We start from the raw sequence: 25,182 nt of genomic DNA, 5'->3' as shown, positions 1-25,182 counted from the left end.
AATGTGCAGCCGTTGCAATAATAAATGCAAACTAATACACAATTTTTCTCCAGCACTAAAATGCACTGCCGAGGGGCTGGCACTAATATGCAATACTGCTTGCAAATACTGCACAATAATTATTTCCTAGTTAAGCAATCCACTGGCACCACTAATCTAAACTGCTACTATGCAACACTAGGCCTGGTGGTCACTAAAGAGGTACACTCGCTTCGTTGGACCGTTCTAAAGCTCAGGTAGAGGTCCGCTCACTGTCCCACAGTCGACTGGAGCCGAGATGGAAATGATCGAACAGCTCCAGCTACCTAGGTGTGGTAAGTGATCATCATCATCATCAGCTCATCCCACCTTCGCACCTAACACACACATGCGCATTCCGAATGACAAGCATATGACATTCGCAATTCACTTTCTTGTGCATGCGCGCGTAGAGCAATCTGCACTCCATTTCCAATGGTTGAGTAATAATTTTCCGAATTTTCCAGCAAACGCCCACACACACAAATGTGCCTGTTGCTGGTGGTGTGTGGCGCGACCGAATAGCCATTAAAAACACGTTTTATAGCATCCCCACACACGTACGAAAATAGCACAAAGTTAGTGTCGAGTCGTCCACATTCAAACGAAAAAAAGCGGGGGGTAGGAGCGAAACGATTGAATAAATAATCTAGCGGGATACCTTTCCGTTTCTTCTCGATGGCAAAATGGTGCAGTAAAAAAAAAGAAGAAAAAAGTGCCTCAAAGTGGCTGGTGGCAATAACGGAACGGGTGGCCTTGTTTTCCATCATTAGCACTCAAATTATATTCCCATCTCAACCGCGCTACAAGCCGAAGGAATGCGAAACACATTACTTCCTGTCCTTTCCTGCTTGTCTTTGCCCTGCCCTTTTTTTCATCTAGCAGTTCTAGTATTTTTGGAATCAAACGGATGGAACGGATCTGGTTGGGAAAAGTTCTTAATTTTAGATCTCGTTTCCTACACACTTTCATCCGGCTTAATATATGGCGCATATGAGTCACACGCTGCCAGCTATTCATTTGGGTCCTGGGTTTGGTAGAGCGATTTCATCATCTAAATCACGACAGGTGAAAATGTGTGTCTCAGCTAAACGAAAACCGAGGGCACAGGTCATCTACATCATCGGTGCTGCATAACATTTTTGTTACGCGACAGGTGTGCACAGCCGTCAATCAACCAACATCAGATTCCCAGACAACGCCCCAACGGCCGTTCCTGTTTGCGGTAGTGGTGAACCGATGGTGACGCAAGTAGCCAGACCACAGCACATCACTACTGCCGTTCGGTGTAACGGGCCTAAAAATACTCACAGCAATCTGGTCCTCAACACGGGAAACGTTAAGCAGAGGCTTGACCTTCTGCCACAGCTTCCACCAGGCCCAGGTACGCAGCTTCAGGTACTTGCGCAGATTGCGCTGGACGATCTCCAGGGAGACGCGCTGCTCCTGCATCTTCTTGAACTCCTTACGCGACAGGTAACCGCGGCACCAAGCCTGCATCCAGGACATGATCTTGCTGAGACGCTCATCACGGAACTCCTCCATCTGACCCAGGACACCGGCACGGAAGAACACCTGTTTTCGTGGGAAACGTGAAGTTTACGGGGCATCACAGTTCGTTACGGACGTGCCGTGTGGAAAAAGAAATACAACCGGTTAGAAGATGATCTCGTCGGCTTTGCGCCATACTTTTTCATTGATGGGTTGGTTCGATGGTTCGGGTGAACAGATGAAATACAGTGAGATGAAGGACACAGCACACATATGTACACATATATGATGCAACATAAAACACATAGCGATAGAGTAGGCAGCAGATAGAACAGATGAAGATGGAAAGTATAAGCAATTTACCAGGATGGTGTTTTATTGGCAATTGGAAGAAAACATATGGTGAGCGTCTGTGCGAAGAGAGACGGAAAATTTATTGCTGTCAGATTTTGCGCAACCATCCCACCGGCAAGTGGTGGTTTGGTTCTTCTAGTGAGTCAGAGTTATTTGAATCCAAACGGGGAAGATTTTATTTATAAAGATCACACACGAAAACATGAGGGGTGTGGTAGTAATTGTGTGTGCGTGTGTATGTTAGTTCCGTACTGAGAAAAAGGGAATGGAAAGGTACTGCGTTCAGCATGCACATAGTTGGCGAATATAGCACACGTTCGATTGAGTTGGTGCACATGATAGACCAGCCAGTTATACCTTGGTCTTGCCCATGCGGAACTGCTCTTCCGGCAGTTGTATGTGGGTGAGTACGATCTGAGTCACTTTCTCTGGCGAGCAAGGCTCTTTGATGAGTTGTGGGCACAGAATTTTGTATCTGCGTTTCAGCGGGATCGTGTAGTGGTTGTTGTTGGTGGTTGGTTGTGGTGTGAAGAGATAGAAAAATACAACGTGCAGTAATAAATGCGTTTGGAAAGTGGGAGAGAAATGTGAAACGCATATGTATGGAACATGTATGGAACGCTATACACTAAGTGATCGGGTAAAAGGGGTATCGAAACGAAAACGTATGAGTACATCGCATTCAGTCTCGGTGTTGCAAGTATCATCGATTTCGAGACGATTGGAAGTGTACATTCATGTTGGGTACGAAACAAAGGTGCACGGTCTTGTTGGTGTAACCTTTATCCCGGCCAATGAGGGCTACTTTATACAGTGGGAATCCCGGCTACGGATGATACTACTACAAACTCGCTCCGCTAATACTACGAGCCTACCATGAGCTAGCGCGATACTATTCACAATGGTCTAGATGCCAATTTCTACTAATGCCAATTCGCAACAAAATGTAAAAAATGTAGAGTTTACTAATTTGAATGTTCATGCCTTGGTCATTCCCAAACGGTACTGATCGGCATTCAGCCCAACGGCTTCGATGATCAATTGAGCAATTTTGCGACCCTCCTTTTCAACGTCCAAACCGTCGACGGCTTTGGGATTCAGGATTTTGTAGCTGTATTGGCGGAGTTTTGGTTGTACGAGCAAATTTTGGACGAATTGTTGGTCATTTTGTTGGCACAATTCGTTATGTAGTGGTACGAATATAGAGAAAGAAAGAAAAACAGACACCAATTCATTTGGCTGTGATTAGAGATCGGCTAGGAAAGAAGATTTCCAATAACAGGACTGTGAGACAACACGAATAGAGAGAAAGAGACAGTGGCTGGGTTGGAAGGAGAATAGAGATAGAGAGCGAGGGATAGGAAGAGTGTGTAGCAAAAACAAAGGCAAACTTCTGCAACAAGAGTGGATATATCACCGGTTATGGCAGAGTCAACCAAAGCAAAGTGAGGGTCCCCCAGGACGAGCAGGGGGATTGGTGGGTTTGAGTATTTGGCGAGGTAACACAACACATTCGCCTGGCCGGCGGAACCACGAACGCTCATTGTCGGTTCCATAACGTGCACAGACAACCCGGCAGGGCTTACATAGAAGCTTTTGTGTACAAGGCACGCTTGGTGACAGGGTATAATGATAGTATCAAACTGGTATATAGAGTAACTGGGGTCATGCCTTGGTGTTTCCGAGACGGTACAGTTCACTGTCGAGACCGGCCGCATCCATGATGACTTGGGCACACTTCTTCAAGTCTTTCTCGGCCTCGACGCCCTTAGGGTTAAGGATCATGTACCTGTTTTCGTTCGGTATCGTGTCATGATGTTTGGACGAAGAGTTTTGGTAATTTTGTTTGGATCAAATATTGCGTGCGGGTGACGATTGTGAACACATACGTTGGATGAACAGGAGAAAAAAGAAATGGACAAAAACAACAGTATGAATACGGGGATGTAACGGCACATATGAACGGATTTGTCGACAGAGCTGAGTCCTTGAAAGTTTGGTTAGACAACTACCACTGTCGCAAAGGCTTGGAACGACGCCTCCAAGTATGTGGAACGGGTGGAATGGGGTTCGATGGGGTTTGATCTGGAAGATAACTCGGTACGAATCACAGACACGGACAAGGGTGACGAAAGGGCCGATCATTATTCGTTACGTCGGCTACAACACGTAGTATGAAAACGGACAAGACACATGACGGACAGAGGGGTGGATTTCATGAAGAAAGTTCAAAGTAAAAAAATGCCTGCCTTGGTGTGACCAATACGGTAGGAGTCGGGGTCCAGACCGATAGCTTCGAAGCACTTCTCGGCCGCCTTCTTGCCCTCAGTCTCAGCCTGCATGGCGGCTGGGGCCAAGATCAGATAACTGTTCAGGGGATAAGACGCAAGGGGGAGCAACAAGTACGACGCCAAAGGGAAAATAGAAGAGACAGAAAAATACAAAGATCAGCTATTGTTTTTTGCTTTCTCAATCTCTGAAGGAGACTGGATCGGACTGAAGGAGTATTTGAGACTAGGGATCGGTATCATCTCAGAGTTCCATTCCGTTTCTTTGATGTAGATACGTCGCACCTAGGGGGAGGATTTAGTTAAACTAGATACTTACCGCAGCTTGAAGTCAGGGTACATCATGCGGTTAGGGAAGCCCTTACGGCAAATACGGATACCTTCAAGTACACCGTTACAAGTCAGCTGGTGCATGACCAAGTGAGCATCAACGACACCGGCCGTCTTCATTTCGTTGGGAATGATACAACGGACGAAGTGAGGCTGAGTAGACTTCAGCGTCGTCATCAGGTTGTTCAGCTGTTCCTTGTACGAGGACGAGACAGTGGCGAAACCAGCACCCTTCTTGCCACGACCTCCCTTGGCGGCGGCCGGATCAGCCGACTGGCCTGGGTGATCAGCGAAGATCTCAACCATCAGGGCGTTGCTACCCTTCTTGAACTGGTCGACGACAGTGTCGTTCAGCGGATCCTTGTTCTTCTCAAGCCATCCAGTGATGTTGTACGACACAACACCAGCGTAGTGACCAATGGCGAAGTGACCGGCCGGGATGCCTGGCTTCGGTGGGCGCGGCTTCATGAACGGAGCCGACTTGCCGAGATGGTTCGTCATCAGCTTCTCAGCGAAGGTCTGATCAGTGGCCTTCGGGAACATAGACTCTTCCTCAAGAATCGACAGGATACCCATGGGCTGTTTGCGACGACGTCAAGTACAAGTGACGGAATGACGGCGTTGGTGGGACGGAGAAAAATTAGATGAGAAAAGTTGTACATTAGATATTTTGTCGACGTTGATACTGAGTGGCATGCAAGGCAGGTTTTGCAATTAGCATTGTTTCCGTAAGAAAAACAAAATAAACGATGCAGCTGTTTGCTGTATTATTAGTATAAACACTTCTGCTGCTCATACGAGCTCTACTTGTAGTTTTTAGTACACGCATGCAGCACTTACCATTTGCTAGCTTTAACAAATAGCATCGAAGCAGCGTATTGTTATGTTTGCAACTAATTCTACGGTAAAAACGGTGAAACCGGGAAAATGATTACGGTTTGAAGAATAGTACAAAACAACATTCAAAATGGAGGAAAAAAATGGCACTTGCAATGAAAATACAAAATCTAACAAATTTTAACAACAGGACAAAACTACTAAGATACTGAGAGGAAAAAGAGTTAAAGATGTCCTGCTGTGACTGCTGCTCTGCGCTCTACCCTCTGCGATAATTTCACAGCGGTTGAATCGACAAAATTGAGATACTTTTTATATACTATTACTTTAAGTTACTGTTACTATCTACTACTATGTGCTTCACAAAAACAATCTGAGGCACGGTAATATTTACTATGCTACTTTCAAAATAAAAAATAACACTTTTTGTGCAAAATCCTCCATGGGAACAACGCCGTATTCGCCGTTGTTCCCGGCGGCGTAGACGATTTCTAGGCGATAAGATGAATTACCACTTCGGTACTACCTTCTCGATCAAATCGATCGTAGGCTGCAGATCGAGCCCGAAATCTATAAACGTCCACTGTATGCCTTCGCGTTCGTACTCTTCTTGCTCGAGGATGAACATGTAGTGATTGAAAAATTGCTGTAGCCGCTCGTTGGTGAAATTGATACAGAGCTGATTGAAACCGTTGTTCTGTGCCATTGTCGCACGGGAAAGAGCAGATACACAGTGAAGAGGGGGAAGGGGGCGTATGTTGTTGAAGGTGACGCGACCATCGCAACATAAACATAAGGTGAACGATTTATGGTGAGGCAGAACGTGTTAATGATGAGAACACAAACGCGATACGGGGTGGTACGTGGGGGTTATGGTATGGTAAGAGAAGAAAGAGAGAAAAGAGAAATGTTCAGTTTAGTGGAGATGATCGTGATCGAAGGTTCGAGCTTCGTTTTCCGATCCTAGGTGGTTTAAAGATAAAGGTATAAAGATAAAGAAAACACATGAGTACACTACAGAACACAATAACAACAACAACAACAACAACGATGTCAAGTAACGCTCGGTCACAGGACATCTCGAGCATAGCGCGGCGTTGGCGGGCAGCGTGGCAGAGTTTCAGTCCCGAGTTAGCTCTACCTTCTCGATCAGTTCAATACACTGCTGCAGATCCATGCCGAAATCGATGAAGGTCCATTCGATACCCTCGCGCTGATACTCTTCCTGTTCCAGCACGAACATGTGGTGGTTGAAGAACTGCTGCAGCTTCTCGTTGGTGAAGTTAATACACAGCTGCTCAAATCCGTTAAACTGCGCATCGTCACATATCGCGCAAGTAGAACCGATCAAAACACATAGTAGCAACAGGTATGTGGTAAACATGGTGGAATGGATAAAACATTAAGGAATATGGGTAGAGGTTAGTGACGGTTGCGAAATCATTTCGATACGTGGAAGATTTCAACTATTTATGAATGTTAGAATATCGTGTACGCCGAAACTGGTCAGAAAATTCCATATTTTCTTGTCGGCCAGTGTTTGGGAACGCAACTGGGAAAAGAAAAGATATTGCTCTATCGATCTTTTCTTCGCTGCTAACGATGATTTATCGTCACTAGGTAAGAGCGTTCTTCAGGAACTTGTTTCTCTTACAATCGAAGACATTCAGCAGAAAGTGATTTTAAAGGAAAAAAGTAACACCTACAAAGGTCCGTTCATTGGCCTTTTCAGATTAATCGTCCAAGCGTCAGCTTAGACAAAACAATTTGGAAACAACTATTGGTTCACAGCATTGAAGCGCTCTATAATGAGGGGATTCAAAGAGGCATCCTATCGCCGTTGTACCTTCTCAATCAGATCAATACAGGCCAGCAAGTCCATACCGAAATCGATGAAGGCCCAGTTAATACCTTCACGCTTGTATTCTTCCTGCTCCAGGACGAACATGTGGTGGTTGAAGAACTGCTGCAGCTTCTCATTGGTGAAGTTAATACACAGCTGCTCGAAACCGTTGAACTATTCGGGGCGTAATGAGGTAATGTAGTTGAGACATTTGAACATGCTCCGAGGTAGGATCTTGTGTCTAATGCAGTCGGAGAGCTACTCTCTGGGAACTTTTGTATGTGCAAATAGGTGTTGGTGTAAAGTGGTAAAGTACTATATGCGTTGGGCAAAACCACACCCAACAATCCAAGAGCATTCAACAATTCATGCAAATACTCTATGTAGGATATTTGGTTGCTATGAGGTATTTGGTTTGATTTCTTTTGTGGTGTTATGTAACATTTAATCATTCTCATGATTGATGGTTAGCAATGTAAAATCTTATTCAGTACACATGAAGGACATCGGTTGATATTAACATGAGACATGAGGGGACATGCCATCATACGCCATTTACCTTTTAAGTAGACCATAGATTGACTATGGCACATCATACCACGGTGATCCAGCTGAAGGTTGCGAGTAAAAACACGGGTTCTCCCATGCGGGAAACTGGTCAAGATAGCCTGTACAATATAGTGCAACTTTGTCGCATCTACCGTATGGACCATCTTGGAACATAAACACGTTAGTCAATGGATGGGAACTAGCTTGAGATGCCATGCCTTTTCCCTTTAAAAAAAACATCATTCCAAAACAATTGACAGAAAACGAACAATGCAATCCACTAGGTTGCCTGACTGTTCACATAAAAAAAGAAACACTCGGGTAGGCACCTTTTCGATCAGCTCGACACAGGCCAGCAAGTCCATACCGAAATCGATGAAGGCCCAGTTGATACCCTCTTTCTTATATTCTTCCTGCTCCAGTACAAACATGTGGTGGTTGAAGAACTGCTGCAGCTTCTCATTGGTGAAGTTAATACAGAGCTGCTCGAAACCGTTGAACTAATCGGGGTGGGCCAAAATTAAATCAGTTCTCTGTGATTTGTGATTCACCCAAAAGTGTCTATCTGTGATTCTATGCTTTACTGGTCAAAACCCCCATTTCATAGTACTGAATCATGCTTGGATCACCAATTGCTTTGACTAAAGGTTGAATTGCTACCAGTTGTATCTGTATTGCAGTGAGGTATGAAATGTTTTAGTATGTGTTGTGGTGTACCCCAAATACTTACGTCGAAGATTTCGAAACCTGCAATATCCAGCACACCAATGAACTGAGCGCGCTTCTGCTTGGTGTCCAGAGTCTCGTTACACTTCTTGACCAGCCACTTGAAGAGACGATCGAAGATACCCTTGCAAAGGGCACCGACCGAGTTGGTGACCTGGTCCTTGTTCTGACCCTTGGTGACGAACTCGTTACCGACCTTAATACGTGGCTTCAGCAGATTCTTGTACAGATCGTCAGTGCCGACACCGAGCAGCTTAGCAACACGGTCACCATCCTCGGTACCGTCAGCCTCAGCCTGCTCTTCGCGACCCTTCTGCTTGAACTGCATACGACCCATGTGCATGACAGCGGAGGTGATACGGTAGATGTTGTCCTTCTCCTCCTGAGTGAAACCCAGAACGTTGAAGGCTTCCTGTAGATGTTCAGTGGTGAATTGGCGTGAAGAGAGCAAAGAAACAATTGATTAGACCCAGTTACGCTATTGAACATTTCACTGCTAATTTTTTTACAAACACAATGAGTATGAGCATCCACAATCGATTTTTACTAGCTAATTTTAGTACATATGGCAATGAAGCGTTAGAGCGCGGCTATATTCACATGATCGAAATAATATCTTATCCGAAAGATTGCTTAATATGTCGGCAAAAAAATTGGTGCTCTCTTAAGGCCGGGCTACATTGATCGTACTCGCACGCGTAATTTTGATTTTCACTAGCGCATCTGGCGGCGGCTGACCGAAGCATTTTGCCAAACAATTTGGAGCCGCTCCAGAAAATACGTTAATTTTCCATGTTTTTTACATAAATCGGAGGAGAAAAGTTGTGTAAAACGTAGATACACATGTTTTGCACGGATTGCATCCATTTTTGCAATGGAAAACGATGTAAAAACTACTTAATTTTGAGATCCGGCACGACCATTCCCTCGATGACCAAAAAAAGCTTCCACCAGCCGCCGCCAGATGCGCTAGTGAAAATCGAAATTACACCAGAGAGTACGATCAATGTAGCCCGGCCTTTACAGCTTATTGCAAAACTGCATTTACTGTATCATTTTTTACAGACGGTACAGTCACAATTTATGCCAAAAGTAATATATTCGTTGGTAGGATTTGTTGATAATTATGGAATAGTACCACAGGCTGTTCGATGCTATTTCCTTCTGTTTCTTACAGAGATGTTTGATCGTTCAATTATGGTTCGTTCGTGAACAGATCGGTGAACACAAGATGGAGACACACAGAGTGGAGACAAAACAACAGTGAACTGTCCCAGTTTTTTGCATATCTGGGAAGTAGGCACTTACATCGGTCAACAGACATTCCTCGCCGTCATCGACGTTGGGAATGGTGATTTTACCCTGAGAAACGCTGTTGTAATCGTAGATGTCGTTCGACAAGAAGCACATTTCTGTATGGAAAAGTTTTGCATTAAAATTCTGGTTTCTACGTCGCACTACAGTTCCGCTGCTTGTCTTTTTTCGTTTCTTGTTGACATGTTTGATATGGTGTAATACAAAGGCTTCCTTTGTCTAGCGAATGTTTTTTAATCGACCGTCGTTGCTTTTGGTTGTGCTGCTTCTGCGTTAGATGAAACACAAACACGCACACCCACACACATTCAGATACACACACACACACACTTACACATAAAAACAGACGCAAGTACACTTATATGATAGTAAATCACACAGCAAAATTATGAAGGCTCAAGCTTGGCGCAAGAAAAGCTGTTTAACAGTCTTTTCTTGATTTGATTAATTGGTGTCAAGCAGGCGACATGGGAGCGATCTCAAAGAATGGACGGTAGTTTTTGTATTGGGATCTATTTCTGTATTATTTTTTTCATTATATATACTACTTAATATGAATTGAATAAAAGAGGAAAGGGGGGGAGGGCTGGTAATACTAAACACATTGAACCAATTGGTAAGACACGCTCCCATCGCACACGAACTCGGAACGAAACGAACATACTGGCACAGGAATTTATTTTACACAGGATACATAGCCATATAACCATTAAGACCCATCTAAAGTCGGTGGCGATACTGTACAAGGAACGGAACAAAAAAAACTGTGTGCTTTAAGGGTTGGAAAATGAAAAGGCCATGTCCACGTTACTGACGCGACCGCCCAACTTACGTCCAACTGTTCGAATTCTTCCGCATCGTTAACGCCCGGGATGCGTGTCTTGCCTTGGGTAATGGTTGGATAATCGCTTATACGGGAACTTAGCAACGTAAGTTCTTCAAATGTAAGAAAAAATGCGTTACTTTCGTTATGGTTTTTAACCACTACCCTATCGAATCGAGTTTGTCATGGTCCATCAACCCTTCTGCATTTGATGGCCAAAGAGTCAAAGTGCAATTTATTCTATTCCACGAAAAAAAAATAATAGCAAACAAATAATTGTCCTCCAGACATGTCGGTCTGCAAAGCAAACAGTTAAAGCAACATGGACAAGCAATGTTCATCGAGGAACATGGTCGTTTCAAACAGGCAAGTTAGCACCATCTGCCGATTCTTACATCGGTGATCTGCATTTCTTCTCCATCGTCTACGCTCGGGATTGTCGTTTTGCCCTGGGCCACGATATGGTAGTCATGGATGTTGTTGGAGAGTAAACATTTTTCTGTGGTTGCATGGTATTGTTGGTAGTGGTGGTGGTGGTGGTGGTGATGATCACGTTTTGTGCAGGATATATTGGTTTGTTCGTGGTGTTTATGTGATTTTGTGCACGTTGGCATATGATATGGAAGTGGATGAAGTATAGAGATAGTAAGATTAGCGAGGGGATTTTTATACAAATTCGAGATCATATTCGTTTCGAAGAATATTCTCTATCACAGTCGTATTGTGCATTGGACGTAAGGGTATGAATGTCGAATGGGTCAGCTTTACCACCAAAAAGAAGTCCTGTATTGGGAAAGCATTCCACTAGTGAGATGGGTATTCATGAGGTTACTATAAGGCACACTCGCACGGGGTCGGTTCCACAGGATCGAGGAGCATGCCTTCTGGTGTAAGTGTTGATGTTTACGAGTTTGATTGTACTATATCTAAGAGCGCTTACGTATTGACCAAAACGTATTGAGGGTCAATGGTAGGCGCCGTGCATCAGTACTGTGTATGATTGATATCGATTCAAACTACTAACACTATTCTACTGGATTTCAAAATTAAGAAGAAAAAAAAACTAATAAAAACACAGAATAACACCACACGAGGGTGCCGAGTCTTACATCAGTTAGACCCATTTCCTCTCCATCGTCGACATTTGGAATGGTGGTCTTGCCTTGTGCAATGATCATGTAATCGTAAACGTCGTTACTGAGGAAACATTTCTCTAAAGTTACGAAAACGGTAAGAACACGGTTAGTGATGGACGGGTGCTTGATCAACTGCTTCCATTGTTGGTCATAGCGATCGGTGAAAGTAGGTAAGGCACTACACAAATGTGTCAACACTAGTCAACGAGGGTGTTGGTAAACAGGGGTGGGTGGTGTACATGAACACGCTTGCACGCTAGGATCCGGGAAATGATGCACCTCTCCCCGTGAGCTAGCTGGTTCCATTCCTTGGACTGCACAGCAGCTACGTGTGCGGATGCGCTTCTCATCGTAGATCGACTGCAGTCAACCAAATGTCCATCACAGCAGCTCCGGGCGGTGAACATAACGCAGCGTTGGTGTGTTGGTGGTCAATATAGGCTTTCGCATCACAGTCCAATGTCAGTGTCGTTCGATTTACAAGTGTGAATCAAGAATAGGTTGGTTTGCGTCCGTCTGATACGTCCAGTAGGTACAGTCCAATTGTAAACCATTGTAAATTACCTTTCAATCCCTTGACGGATCCAGACATAATCTGGTAGAAGATGTGGTACGAGCGCTCCAGAGTCTGCTGCGAGATGACACGGGCCTTCTCCAGCAGGTATGTCTCAATATCGGCACCAGCCAGCTTACCGCTTCCAGTGAAGTGGATACGGATGAACTTACCCTATTGTAGAGCAAAGACAAACAAGGGCACCCAGTTAGTACATACGGCTTACAGTCGTTTGACGCGAGCACCATTTTGCGATACTTACGAAACGAGACGAGTTATCGTTACGGACGGTCTTGGCGTTACCGAAGGCCTCAAGTACGGGGTTAGTCTGGACGACCTGATCTTCCAGCGAGCCCTTCTTCTCGGCGTTCTCGTCCTTCTTGCCCGAAGCGCCAATGGTGGCGAAGTACGCAATGACCTTCTTGGTGTTCTCAGTCTTTCCGGCACCAGATTCACCGGTAATCAGCATAGACTGGTTCTCGTGGTTCGTCAACATGTTGACGTAGGCACCGTCAGAGACGGCGAACAGATGCGGCGGCACTTCATTACGGCGCTTGCCACGGTACATCTTGGCGCAACGGTTGGTATACAGCGGGTAACGCTTGTACGGGTTGATGACAACGCAGAACAAGCCCGAGTAGGTCTGTGGCGTAGAGGATCAACGTGGGGTGGGAAGAAAATGATAACATTAGTTAAAACACAGATCAACGACGTAGCGTGGGATCAATCTTTAATACATATAAGAAAACATAATGATACGGGAGGTACGTTCCGGCTTCAGGTAGATCTTGTTCTACTATAGATAACCGAAACGCAATGGTCTTAGTGAAGATTTTCATCGTTCTTTGGATGGTTCCAACGAAACGGAAACGGATGGTTGAAGGATTTTGCTAGGTCGTGTCCCGGTTTCTAGTAGCGGGATTAACTTCCGTGCCTCTTCACTGATGAGAAAGAGATGGTGTGCTTCTTTTGCGGCTGTCGTATTGTGGACATTTTTTATGCGCGCGTTAAGCATTTTAAGGAGGTGGTATTTTGGAATAGGGAATGTGATATTATTAGGAAAGTTTGCATCAAAATGGATATGCTACTGGTTAGCTTAATGATTCAAAAGGTGTATGAGAGAAACGGACAAACTAATTCGCATGATGTATTGTGTGATGTGTCAACTGGGATGAATAAAATGAAAATTGATAATGATGATTTCACTGATTTACTGATGGTTTCATTAGTGTCGATGGAAGGAGGAGATAGAGAAGGGTTAAACGAAAAACATAGCCAAGCATCTTAGCCATGCTGTAGCGATACTTACGTAGATAAGCTTAGCGTAGTATCTCTGTCTCAAGTTATGGAGTACAGAGGCATCGTTAAGATATGTCAAGTTGGACATATCCTCGCATTTCTCGTATTTCGGTGGGTTGACCTGGGACACCAAGTCCTTCTTGAAGTCCTTGGTCTGTACTCACGTAACGGACGTACGTTTATCGTGTACATCAACAAACCCCACAGAGAGCATTCGGCGTACAGTACCGATAAATGGACGCCAGCCAAACGTGATGCCGACGGGGAAGGGTTGTTCAAATGTTCGGTTTTTTTTTGGTTGGCGTGATCAAAGAACGACAATTTTGATCGAGCAAATATCGACGTACCCCGCGTAGAAGAGCCAAGTGGAATCGAGAAGAAACGGAAACGAACGGACACAGTAATTAGTTCACTGCGCTTTTGCACTTACATAGATCAGTTTGGAGTAGTATCGTTGGCGTAAGTTGTGTAGTACGGCAGCTTCGTTTAGATAGGTCAGATCGGCCATATCTTCGACTTTTTCAAACTTCGGAGGATTCACTTGCGAAAGTTGTTCCTTTTTGAAGTTTTTCTCCTGTTGTGCGTCATGAGTGATGGCGATCGTGTGTATTGTATCGTAGTGTGATCCGGGAGATGGGATGGGAAGAGTTGTTTATTTTTATGTACGCATCCGTGTGGTCGTATTTGGTAAGGGAGCAAGGTAAGACATGAAAACGGACAAATGATCAAATGTTTATGGGTATTCTGTAAAGCTGTTTATGATCCGATCGATGCATTCCCCTACGATTGCTGAGTGCAAGAAATACCAGTTCCAGGTGTGATGACGCTTTGCCTTTAGCAACGAATCATGAACTGGGACGAGCATTTGTGTGCATCTCAGAAGTCGAGAGAATTTGTCTTTCACGGACATCATAAATGAATGAACGTATTTGGCTTATTGCTACTTGGCTATTTGGCTCATAAGATTCACTCCATTGAAATGAGCCGTCTGCTGCTAGATGTATAGTGTTCGTTGTCTGTAACTGTGCCCTGTCTTCAAGACAGAGGGTTTCCGTCGTTGGCGCGAATGCATTACCTCACCACCGGGCAGGGCAACGGTGACCAGCTCACCCTTGGTGGCCTTGATTTCACCCAACACATAGCCCTCCTTCTCTTCCGGAACCCAGCAAGCCTTCTTGGAATCGTACGGCTTGCTCTGATCGATACGCTTCTGCTCGAGCGAGACGAAAAGGAACTCAGTTGGATCGGGATCCTCTCCGACCTGAACTGGTGGCTTCGGCATGTTGGATTAGTTTTTTCGAATTGAGACGCGGGCTAAAAGAGACACGTTAATTTGGTTTTGGCACAATTTTGGTTCAGCCCTTGCTTGTCGTCCTGTTTGGAAAAGAAAAATGAAGAATAAAAAAGGTATGATGAGTTACTTTCATTCAACCATTCAGTTCAATACATCATGAGAAGAGTCAAACTGTTGCAATAACGAAGCATCTACTTGATCACATTACCGGGCACGAAGGACAACGATCATCCAAACGCAACATAAACCGAGTGACATTTCTGGATCTCTATCGTTTGAATTGTTTCTTGCTCATTTGGACTGTGATCCTAAGATCACATTCCAAATAAGCAAGATCAACCATTCGAGATATTCCAGAAAAGTCACTGGTACGCCTTTATCAACTATTTGAGATGTGCTGTTTGGTTGTATATGGCATTCCTACTTGATGATGTATCCATTCCCAAGCCCCCACCTGTTGGTGAGTTGATTCTCGACCACACAGATACCTACACACACATACACACACATGTATATATATATATATATATACATTCCCATAAACCCAGGCCAAGGAACATTCATCCATCCGACCGTAGCAAAATGAAAATAACAACGGGTTCTGTATCGTGAATTCGGTTCCGTGTGTTATGCAAGATTCGCTAGAGGACCGTGGTGCGTGTAGCGCCCCAAATGTTCTATATTTATAGCACGCGCGCGTGCGAGATTTCACCTCGAGACATTTAGAAGAGGATTGCACAAGAGTGACGAGCAGCGAGCGAACATCGCACGTCCAACATGCTTGTGAAATATTTCAAACCAACAGCTTGGTTTGCTCGGGGAAAACTTGAACGCGCAGTTTGCAACAGCCCGATTCAGCATAGCGCTATCGAAAGAAAGGGAAACACGAATCCTGCGGGATGATTTCGCTTTGCTTGTTTTTCACCAATTGGTTTACCGCTGCTGATAGACCTCGAAATGACGATATTTTTAACGCTTTACAACTACATGCTCAATTGAATGCCGCGCCACTCAACAGCAAACACAACTAACATTGCATGTGAACACAAGGGATGCTACCGCATTTCATCGAATGGCGAAACTAATTCGCAAAAAAACTATCGATATATTTTTAGGCTTTAAAACCACTGTTCCCATTTAGCTGCGCAAAAAAATGCAGACAATTGATCGCTCTCAAGCGTTTGAGAAGCGATAAAGAAAGATCACTGTAATTATTTGCCATGATACATCATTCTTTCACTTGCACACACCTACGAAAGGACTAAATTGTAAAAACTATTTGACAATCTCCTTTAAAAAAAAAGTTCACTTCTCTAATAACTGATCACGTCAACTGCAAAAATCCCTCAAAACACGATCACTGTCTACCACACCACCATGCGAGCCTCCAACTGTAGCTGCATAAACTCCGTATCACCTCACCTCGGTTGAACTATGACTGTTCAACTTTAACTTCAATGCTCAATATCCACTATGAAAAGTGGTCAACTAAACAAAACTGCAAAAAGACACCTTGTTCGCTCGGAAACGATCCACCACCGTTGAGGAGTACGATCGAATTAAGTGAGTCGACCAATCTGTGCGGACCAGTTGCATGAAGGCCCAACGAAAAACCCGAACTATGTACCGACCGACCGTCCTAGTACATAAGGCCCGACCCTAGCGCTTGCCTTCGGCCAGTGACTCAGCTATATACTAGCAGCTCACGGCAGGCCGTGCGTGTAAGAAAACGGGAGCAAACGGACAGCCAAGGGTGGTGGTGTGGTGCGCGCGCAACCCGTGACGATCGTGCAAACATTTGGCCCCGGTCCGACCGCGATCGGGTGGGCGTACGAAAAAGGTAACGTTAAAACCCCCTCGGGAAGGGGGTTTATTTTCCTCGCACATCGCTCAAGGATTAGGTAAGAGCAAAGGTATGCGCGACCTGTGCGTGTTCTATTTACGTAACTGAGCGAGCCGCCGTCGTCGTCGCCGGGGAAAATCTGCACCCAGGGAGGCAAAATGAGACGGGGAAGTGATTTTACAGCAGTTAGAGAAGCAAGAGGAACAGATTGAGAAAAGAGGCCATTTTGATCGTGGCAGACAATCATTTCTTCAGTGATCCTGCACAAAAACAAAAAAAGGAATGGCTCCGGTGCGGCTCCCCACGCGGGAGGGAAAAATATAGAGGGTGTGGAAGGTGCTGGCTGGATGAACCTATGCGGATGGTCACGCGTCTAGTGCGCATGTCTGGCATGACGCACACAAAATATGTGAATGAATGTTTGCATCGCATTACTATTTTAGGTAATATGCTCCGTCCGATAGCGAGTGATAGTTTGCAGGACAGCAGTGTGTCGGATGTGTAGTTTGAGTTAGCACCAACATCGACGACCAGCAATGCTCAGTGGCACAATAGTTCCATGTCCGATGTTCCACATGATCGCAACTGCAGCCAGCCTGCCAGCCTTATAATCTGGGTTATAATCTGGTTATCGTTTTTTCACCGTTAGAAGATACGATTATGTAACTTCTGTTGCTAACTTCAAGAGTTCCTAATGCGTGAGTCAGAAAGTAGCGTAGTAAGTTTACGCAATTGTTGTTTTTTTTTATAAATATATCACTGTATCCTTTGCATAATGGGAACCACACTATTGCTTTCTAACCACTGTCATGCAATATCAGTATTGCAAACGAATGTCCTTCCACAATGCCACTGTTCATTCTCCTCTGTTTTATCACTTATGTTCCAATTCACAATGCAAAGCAATGCTTATGATGTTTCTGCAACCCAGCGTCCTGAATTTTGCGATGCAAAAAACAATCCTGCACAAGCCACCGACCAGCAACGGAGGTAAATGAACTGAGATTCAACTCGAACTCCTAGCTCTGCGAACCACCGAAGTATGATGATGATGAAACACTCTAATGCACACGCACAAATAGTTGAGGCTTTAGCCTTAGTCAGCGATCAGATGAGGAAATCCTGTGATGAAGTGCTTCGTTATCAGCTATCAGGTGCACAACCACGCACGCATGCACTCCCAATCCCATACGCTCGCTCAACCATACACACACACACACGCCCACTGACTCTCCCTATGAATCGCTGAACCACTCGATCGGTTGGATCGTGTGCCCTCAGCTCTGTGAAATGTTGGATGTTATCACTTACGCGTTCGAAAGCCGTTCTAACCGAAAATTGGGGGAACTTGCTTTTTATACGTCGCAATCAGATCGCACGGCCGAGTGCCTGGGATTTGCCGCTCGCATCCCAGCCTCCAGCTCCGCCAGCTCCTGCGTTTTGCGGTGCGGTGGTGGTGGGAACGCGTTCGTCTGTGTGAGATGCGTTCGTTGGAGGTCGTCTTGCTGTCACGCACACCAACGTACCGTCTAACTCTAGCTCCACTGGGAGGGTAAGTACATAGACCAAGACCCAGCAAGTACATAAGCCAGCAGGCCTACTTTCCGTTCGGCTGAACGAGCAATAGCTGAACGAGGAGCTAGCTGGCCGATTGCGCACGCAGAAAATAGAAAGAGATTTTCCTGGGCTACTTCGTGGCCGTGGATTTGTATCGTCAACACGATCGCACGATCGCTGTGACTTCACACATACACCTACAATCGTGCCGAGGCGCGGCCACCTGAAGTATAGTGACACGACGTATGTACTGAGATTTTCTTTGCACAGCTCGAGCGACGGGTCGACCGATGGAGCAGCCTGGTGCAGTTTGTGTGAAAATGTAAAAAAGGGTACGAACAGGGAGGGGAAGGGGGCTTCATCCATGTGTACGCTCCTCCCGGTAGACAGCGGCCTTTTTCTCCACACAGGTTAATCCGGCCGGCCGGCAGGTTGGTTGGTTTGATGGCTGACGCATGCAACGCATCGCAAGGTAACAGCAGTTGACGACCGCCTGTTGGCGTCTATTGGCTAGTTTCTTTTGTCTCATTACCCTGTACTGACGCACCGTTATTTTGTTATTCGCGTCAGGCAAGCATTTGTCGGCGTGATCACTTGGTGGTGTCATATCGAGCATACTACAAGTCTCATTAGCGATCGCAATGTGGTTCCAGCCGGCACCGAGGTTTTGGAAAACTCTCAATTATTTGAATTATGGGCTAGACCTAGCTTATTTTCACTATATTCGACGTACGCCCGGAGGAATACGATTAAGGTTCCGCTCAAGCTTTAATCGTTCAGCTTCAGTGTTCCAAGTGTTGTACAGCTCAGTGCTACCTAGTTACAAAACATTGTCTCAATTGCACTCTAAAGTGCACATCTATTTTATGATACTCAAGAATACGTAGAATGCATTCTAACTCAAAACAAGCAACTTTGAACAACATGAAACATTTTATGCTCAAAAGTGAACCGAGCAAATAACCTAATAGCTCACCGACAAAAACATTTCACCACCAGCGTACGGGTGCGACGGGTAACGCTGGCTATGAGCTGAATTGTGTTGTAAGCTATTTTTAAAATAATGCAAACCAAAGCCGAAAACCACCGTAGCTAGAGAGTAGTAGCATGCCACTATTTGTGTGCGTTCAACGGTGCGTATGTGCAATACTGAAGGAAGAACCTGAGCCGTTTGCCTGGCCGTTCGTTCGCTCTCCTTCACAGCATCCTTCTGCCCTTTCTGTGTTGGATTCGGGGGCATCGGAATGCAAATTTTGACTCTCGGTTAATAGCACCGTGCCGTCAGCTTGTTGGAGGTGTTGTTGAGCAGAGCGGAACAGAATAGAACTGTGCAGGAGGGGCAGGGGAAGCTTGTAACAGGGGGCGGACTAGTGTAAAGAAAGCCTGCATGAAGCTGGTCGGCTGGTGAGCCAATTTGAACGTGTTCGGGGACGAAACGCGGATTCAGAATGGCTCTCTTGCCTTGCCTGAAGCGCCGCCGATAGCGAATGTTCAGTTCAGCGATACAGAGATCGCCGCAAAGGGATATTTTGGGATAGAGACAATGCTTTGCTCACAGCTATGGTTGGCTTACGGTGTGCAAGTGGTTTTAGAGAGATGATGAAATAGTTGCTCTTCAGCGGTATTGATGAATGATGACAAATATTCATGCCCGTAACGAAACAAAAGCAACCTTATTTTCTTCTGTATTCTTATGCTATAGCTGTGGCCTAGTGTTCAGTGACGTTAATAATGTATTAGAGACATTGTAAACGGGGCTCTCTTAATTGAAAATACCTCTTTCTAGAGTGTTCTAATATTTGATACAGATAATGAAGCTTGAAGGTACATTAACTTCTTATCGTCATTTATGTACCATTCATGTTAGTTTGATCGTTTCGCAAGTCACAAAAATGAACAATGGAGACGCATGGTGGTTCACGATACCAAAAAGTTGAATGCCCTTCCAGAGACTGTTTCAACTAATGATTCTGACAAATATATAAGAAATTACAAAACAAAAAGTTTCTACAATGCCAAAGACTAAATCGTTAACACTGCTCAATGGGACACAGAGTTTGACAAAATAAAGAGACTAAAGTACAGTTGGGTAAAAGAGACGACGTATAAAGAAATTTAAATAATAAAGTTCATTAGTTAACTTGCTCCATTGTTCGTCGTGTGCGTGTCAAATAACAGAGAAACGAAGAAAAACAACTCTTATGACTAGAGCTAAAATTATCACATTCTTGACCGCTTTTATCCGTCCGGTTCACGAACGTGTGCACGGTATGTCTTTCGTTGGCCGCATGAATAAATTTACCATGCGAACACAGATTCATTCCGTACCGGTCACTTCGCCCACACCCAACCCCTGTCGTTGATCGCAAAGAAGCAGCAGAGAAAAACAATACTTGCCAGTTTCCGCCCGGTACGATCACTACCGACCCACCTTGTTCGTCATCATGTTTAGGTATGGACTCTGTTCAAGCATTCGTATTTACATGGTACGCCTACTGATGATGCTGCAGCTCTGACGATCCACAGCCAAAGTCAGTGGAATACCGCAAATGATTCAAAGCGAGCTGAACGGAGTAGAGAATAGAGAACGCAGGCGTAGATGTCCGAAAGGTTGTACATATAGTCTCAATAGTTCGGTCAGCCCCAGCTACTAGCCATCGCATTAGCCGATGTAAGACGACCAGTCCCCAATGCTACTTCGTCTGTTTGTGCGGATGTTTGAACGAACTCAATAGACTAGATGATGCGTTCGGGTAGTCCTATTTTTAAGAACCATCGATTGAGACCGGTTTTCTTCTTGGATGAACCACTGCTCGTCCACCAGTTGGTGTTTGTTGGTGTTACTGTTGTATAGCGGTCGCGATCGTGTGAAGGGATACGATACGGTTCACTGTAGCCATATGCTAAAAATATGCAAAACGAAAACCGAAATAACAGAAAATATTTCGCTCGCCAGTGTTTGCCTGCTACCTACACTACCACATAAACACATACCTATGTAACTAACGGCAGATGCGCTCTATTTTCCTTCCGTTTTGCGATCGTTTTGAACTTACGGTTTTGTTAACCACAAAAAGAAACAACAACTTGGTCATCACACCAAGCTGCGGCTAGCAAAGATGACACAGAAAATATTTGGGAGCTAAGTCTCAATTTCATGACCAGGAGTTTCGACTCCAGGTATTTTGCATTTCAAACGTTAATTTACCCTTGCTCGGGATGTTGGATGCTTGTTTGTATCGCTTAGCAGTAACTGAACGTAATTTATGATTTCCCGTTTCGATGGTTAAGCTACCATTGCATCTTGTCCGGGGTTAACATGCCATTTAGTGAACTATGTTTACTGGAGCATGTTCCAGATCGATCCCGTACCAACTTATGCCAGAATCTAGTTAGTATGGTTTATTTATGTATGCCAGACACTAGATTCTGTTCTAGGTTATGGAGCACCGTCTGGTTTACCAGTGCAAGTAGATGATTATGTTTTAAGGTCACGAACAGGAATAACTACCATTTTTACCAACACATACTTTTCAACATTCACGCCAACAACTTTCGTTGAAAAAAAAAACAAACTTTCTTAAAATACGTATTACCGATCAGTTCGTTCTTACTATACCTATTAACGAGACGAATGAGGCCAATTGGTTCAAAGTCTCTATAAAAATTAAGAAAAAAATACGTTTTACCATCAATCTTTGAATCTATAAAAAAATAGTGATTTGCTTATGGTCCAAATTTTTAGCTTCTTTTTCCATCGCTTTCTCCCTTCCATAAGGTTAAATTCGGATGCGTATTGAAAAACTATATATACATGCATCAATTTTTTCACTTCGATTTCAGGCGTAATTGGAAAATGGTCATCTGATCATCGAAATTACGTTCGTGGGAGATCATGAAACTTCAATTCCCCTCTTTCGGATGATTTGCTGAGATACACCAAGTGTCTTTTTGACGTTTTTACGCACAGTATTCATCTAAAATCGCCTTCAAACATTTGTGGCTCACTGAAGGCTCACTTATCTCTAAATCTAATCTCTAAATCTGTTAAACACAAAAAGTAGTTTTACAGATTACAGTTACACAATACAACTAGAACATGACTACCACACACTTCTTTGGCAAACATGCCAGTTTTGGATCTTGCAAATACACTGTAGCGAAAAGGCAAATAGTATCCTAAGTCGAAATATAAGATAACCAGCCACTTTCCCAAACTCAATCGAATTCGGGAACGATCGTAGCGATTGTTAAAATGACATAAATTGGTGGTTTCCTTGGACATTTTTTGAACATTTTGCCAAATTGTACGTATAATTTGTACGTATTTGCCATTGAATCTAAGCAACTGCAACTATCGTTCCTCTGCAATCGAATTTGGGAAAGTGGCTGATCAAAACAAGATTATTGCCTGATTAAGCAAACATTAAATACATAAAAGGTGGCGACATATAACATAAAAACTTTACGGCGTTCGATGGCATTTAGTATTGCGTTTAGTATAGTATTATACTATATTATACAAATAATATTAATTTTCATAGCAAACAATTCAGCATCAAAATCAATTAAAAATAACCTACCAAATAATAGTGTTTTAACGTATCGTGAGAAAACATTTATATCTATATAATTATATATTTTGTATAATTTTTGTACGTAAGACGAGTTATTATTGCCAACATGATGGTTTAAACATTAAATACTTTCATACAAAGTAGTAATTTAAAGTTTCTCTATTCAGAAGAAACTGATCGGTCGTACTGTTATTAAACTAAGTAAAACCTCTCGATGGTATTACACACTGATTTGGTTTGTTACTGAACTGAAATTCAAATAATTACACGACTTCCACCACAAAATTGAACAACAGAAACCAAGCAGTAGAATATCGACAGTAGAGAATCACTTACCATACTAACCTAGTGAACGTGAAAAAGATTTTATATATTATGATTCAGATTTTATTAACAGATTTATATAAAACGTTTTATTTCTTTCATGCTACGAAAATAAGAATAGTTAAATTATGCTATGAGTTTAACTATTGATATATGCAGAGCTTTGAGTAATAAAATATATCTAGTTTGATTATCTTGTCTCTGTTTCTATCCATCCCTTTCCTTGTTTCCTTCTCTCTTCATCACTGCAATCTCCACGTGTCCTAATCAGATTTTCCCTTTTCAGGATTTTTTTTTAAATCCATATAAACTCCAATATTACGAATTAATTAGAAAAGGTTTAGCTTTATGTTTTTGTTGTACAGCCCTCGTTGAAAACAATAGAAAATAAATATAATAGTGACAATAACAATAACAAGAATAATAATATTAACAATAATAAGAAATAATAATAATAATAATAATATTAATAAAACAACAATATACTTACAAAACGAAAAGTTTTAAATTTTGCCAAAGCAAGAAACAATATATTCAATTATTAATTATAACGTCAGTATCTTGGAATAACAAAATTTAACTATCTAAAATATCTAAGTAAACAAAAAGGAGTCACGTTTAAACAGCAATTAAAAAACATCAAAAACTGCTAAACTTAATTGTAAAATAAGCAAAAGCATACATATTAAGCATTGTTGCCATTATTTCACAATAATAAATATATCAATATATCAAAACATATTATAAAAAAAAACAAAACAATACCAGTACGAAAACGAATTGTATGGAATGTTTGGAATCAGCAAAAGCTTGGAATTAGATTTTGTTATTGTAACTACAAGACGAACACAAAGATATGTTATCGATAATTTTAAATGAAGCATTTATAAAGTGTATTAATTTCAAATATTTTTTATTCCAAGTTAACTTATTAAACTGTTTCCTTGCATTAGTTTCCTACACTTCATTCTAATAATGTATTGCTAACAAAAGTTCTCTCAAAGTTACTTTATACTATATCCTTATTTCGCAATCGCTGCCAATCAACGATCGAAACATACCAGACAACTTTCATGAAGTTGCGAAACTTTACCTACTCTAGCCATTGTTCAAGGTGCAGCTCAGATGGTGTCATTTGAGTTTTGCTTTCTTTTACCTCGTTTTCCACCACTACCGGCAATCGCTACTATGTAATTTCATTGGTGTAGTGAGACATCCTCACAGTCATACGATGCAAAGTCGAAACCATAAGAAGATCAAGGAGCAAAATATATTCAGCAATACGAACACACAATTTGTGCAAACTCTTCATGGCCCCCGCGGATGACCTCGGTCTACGGTTGTGGTTATGCGTGTGAGGTATGACACACGAATGGTCAATCCCAACGAGCATTTCATACCTTCACCGACACGATGCCAGAAATAGCAACCGGCACCAATCAGTACCGCCGCTCGGATGCGCTATCGTCACTGCTTCGCGTGAAGTTTTCTGAATGCTGTGCGCTGAACAAAGATAATACCTACGCGATGGGTCCAAGAAACTTCAAGCATGAGTGCCACTAAAATTGTAACATATATTCTGGCTAATAATTCAATTTGCCTTATAGTTTAGTAATTAGAAGTTATGAATTTATACATGTTTTAAACATCCATTATATTATAATTCTGAATTTAAACAATACATAAACCTTTATATATGCAGTACTCGGCAGTGCCCATTTTTTAAAATTTTACATTTCTTTTATATTTTTCGTGGATTGCGTTTAACTGTGTTCGATCATCAGTTCTAATTTGGACTCATCTGTCCAAAGATCTGTTTTCCAATTCTATAATAGTATTTCTGCATGCTTTTGATCAGCATGAAATAAACCTATTGACTTTGTTAGTCTTGCTTTAGAGTGAGCGAGGAGCTTAACACACACACAAGCAATAAAATTTATCAATCAATCAACTCGTACCAACTAATACACCTTGACTGGCCTCCACAAGATGTAAATCTTAGTTGCATCAAGGGTTTGTGACCGAT

At 43.1% G+C, this 25,182-nt stretch overlaps 1 protein-coding gene across 32 annotated transcripts in view; it reads right to left on the bottom strand.

Moving 5' to 3' along the window:
* LOC120956570 (myosin heavy chain, muscle) overlaps positions 1–18,031 on the bottom strand; it is a 26,534-nt gene extending 8,503 nt beyond the window's left edge. For 2 of the 32 annotated variants that reach the window (XR_005751861.2, XM_040378119.2), the window contains exons 1-11: positions 16,278–16,426; positions 14,637–14,935; positions 13,572–13,715; positions 12,525–12,905; positions 12,274–12,436; positions 9,745–9,848; positions 8,441–8,848; positions 7,165–7,335; positions 4,471–5,060; positions 2,848–2,974; positions 1,330–1,593 (exon numbers count right to left, since the gene is read on the bottom strand). Coding sequence is in view for 31 of the 32 variants with exons in the window: in XM_040378119.2 (XP_040234053.1) it covers positions 1,330–1,593; positions 2,848–2,974; positions 4,471–5,060; positions 7,165–7,335; positions 8,441–8,848; positions 9,745–9,848; positions 12,274–12,436; positions 12,525–12,905; positions 13,572–13,715; positions 14,637–14,843 (2,559 nt within the window). In the remaining variant the exon portion in view is untranslated. Of the gene's footprint in view, positions 1–1,329; positions 1,594–2,220; positions 2,339–2,847; positions 2,975–3,534; positions 3,653–4,112; positions 4,231–4,470; positions 5,061–6,459; positions 6,631–7,164; positions 7,336–8,039; positions 8,211–8,440; positions 8,849–9,744; positions 9,849–10,968; positions 11,073–11,682; positions 11,787–12,273; positions 12,437–12,524; positions 12,906–13,571; positions 13,716–13,991; positions 14,136–14,636; positions 14,936–16,277; positions 16,429–18,009 lie in introns of those variants that run through there. The other 30 variants (XM_040378142.2, XM_040378149.2, XM_040378132.2 and 27 more) reach the window with 28 other exon arrangements.
* Between the last annotated feature and the right edge of the window lie 7,151 nt (positions 18,032–25,182).

The sequence above is a fragment of the Anopheles coluzzii genome, chromosome 3, assembly GCF_943734685.1.
Source record: "Anopheles coluzzii chromosome 3, AcolN3, whole genome shotgun sequence".
NCBI classification, from domain to species: Eukaryota; Metazoa; Arthropoda; class Insecta; order Diptera; family Culicidae; genus Anopheles; species Anopheles coluzzii.
The sequence above is the reverse complement of the archived record's forward strand: the minus strand, read 5'-3'. Positions and strand labels throughout refer to the sequence as shown.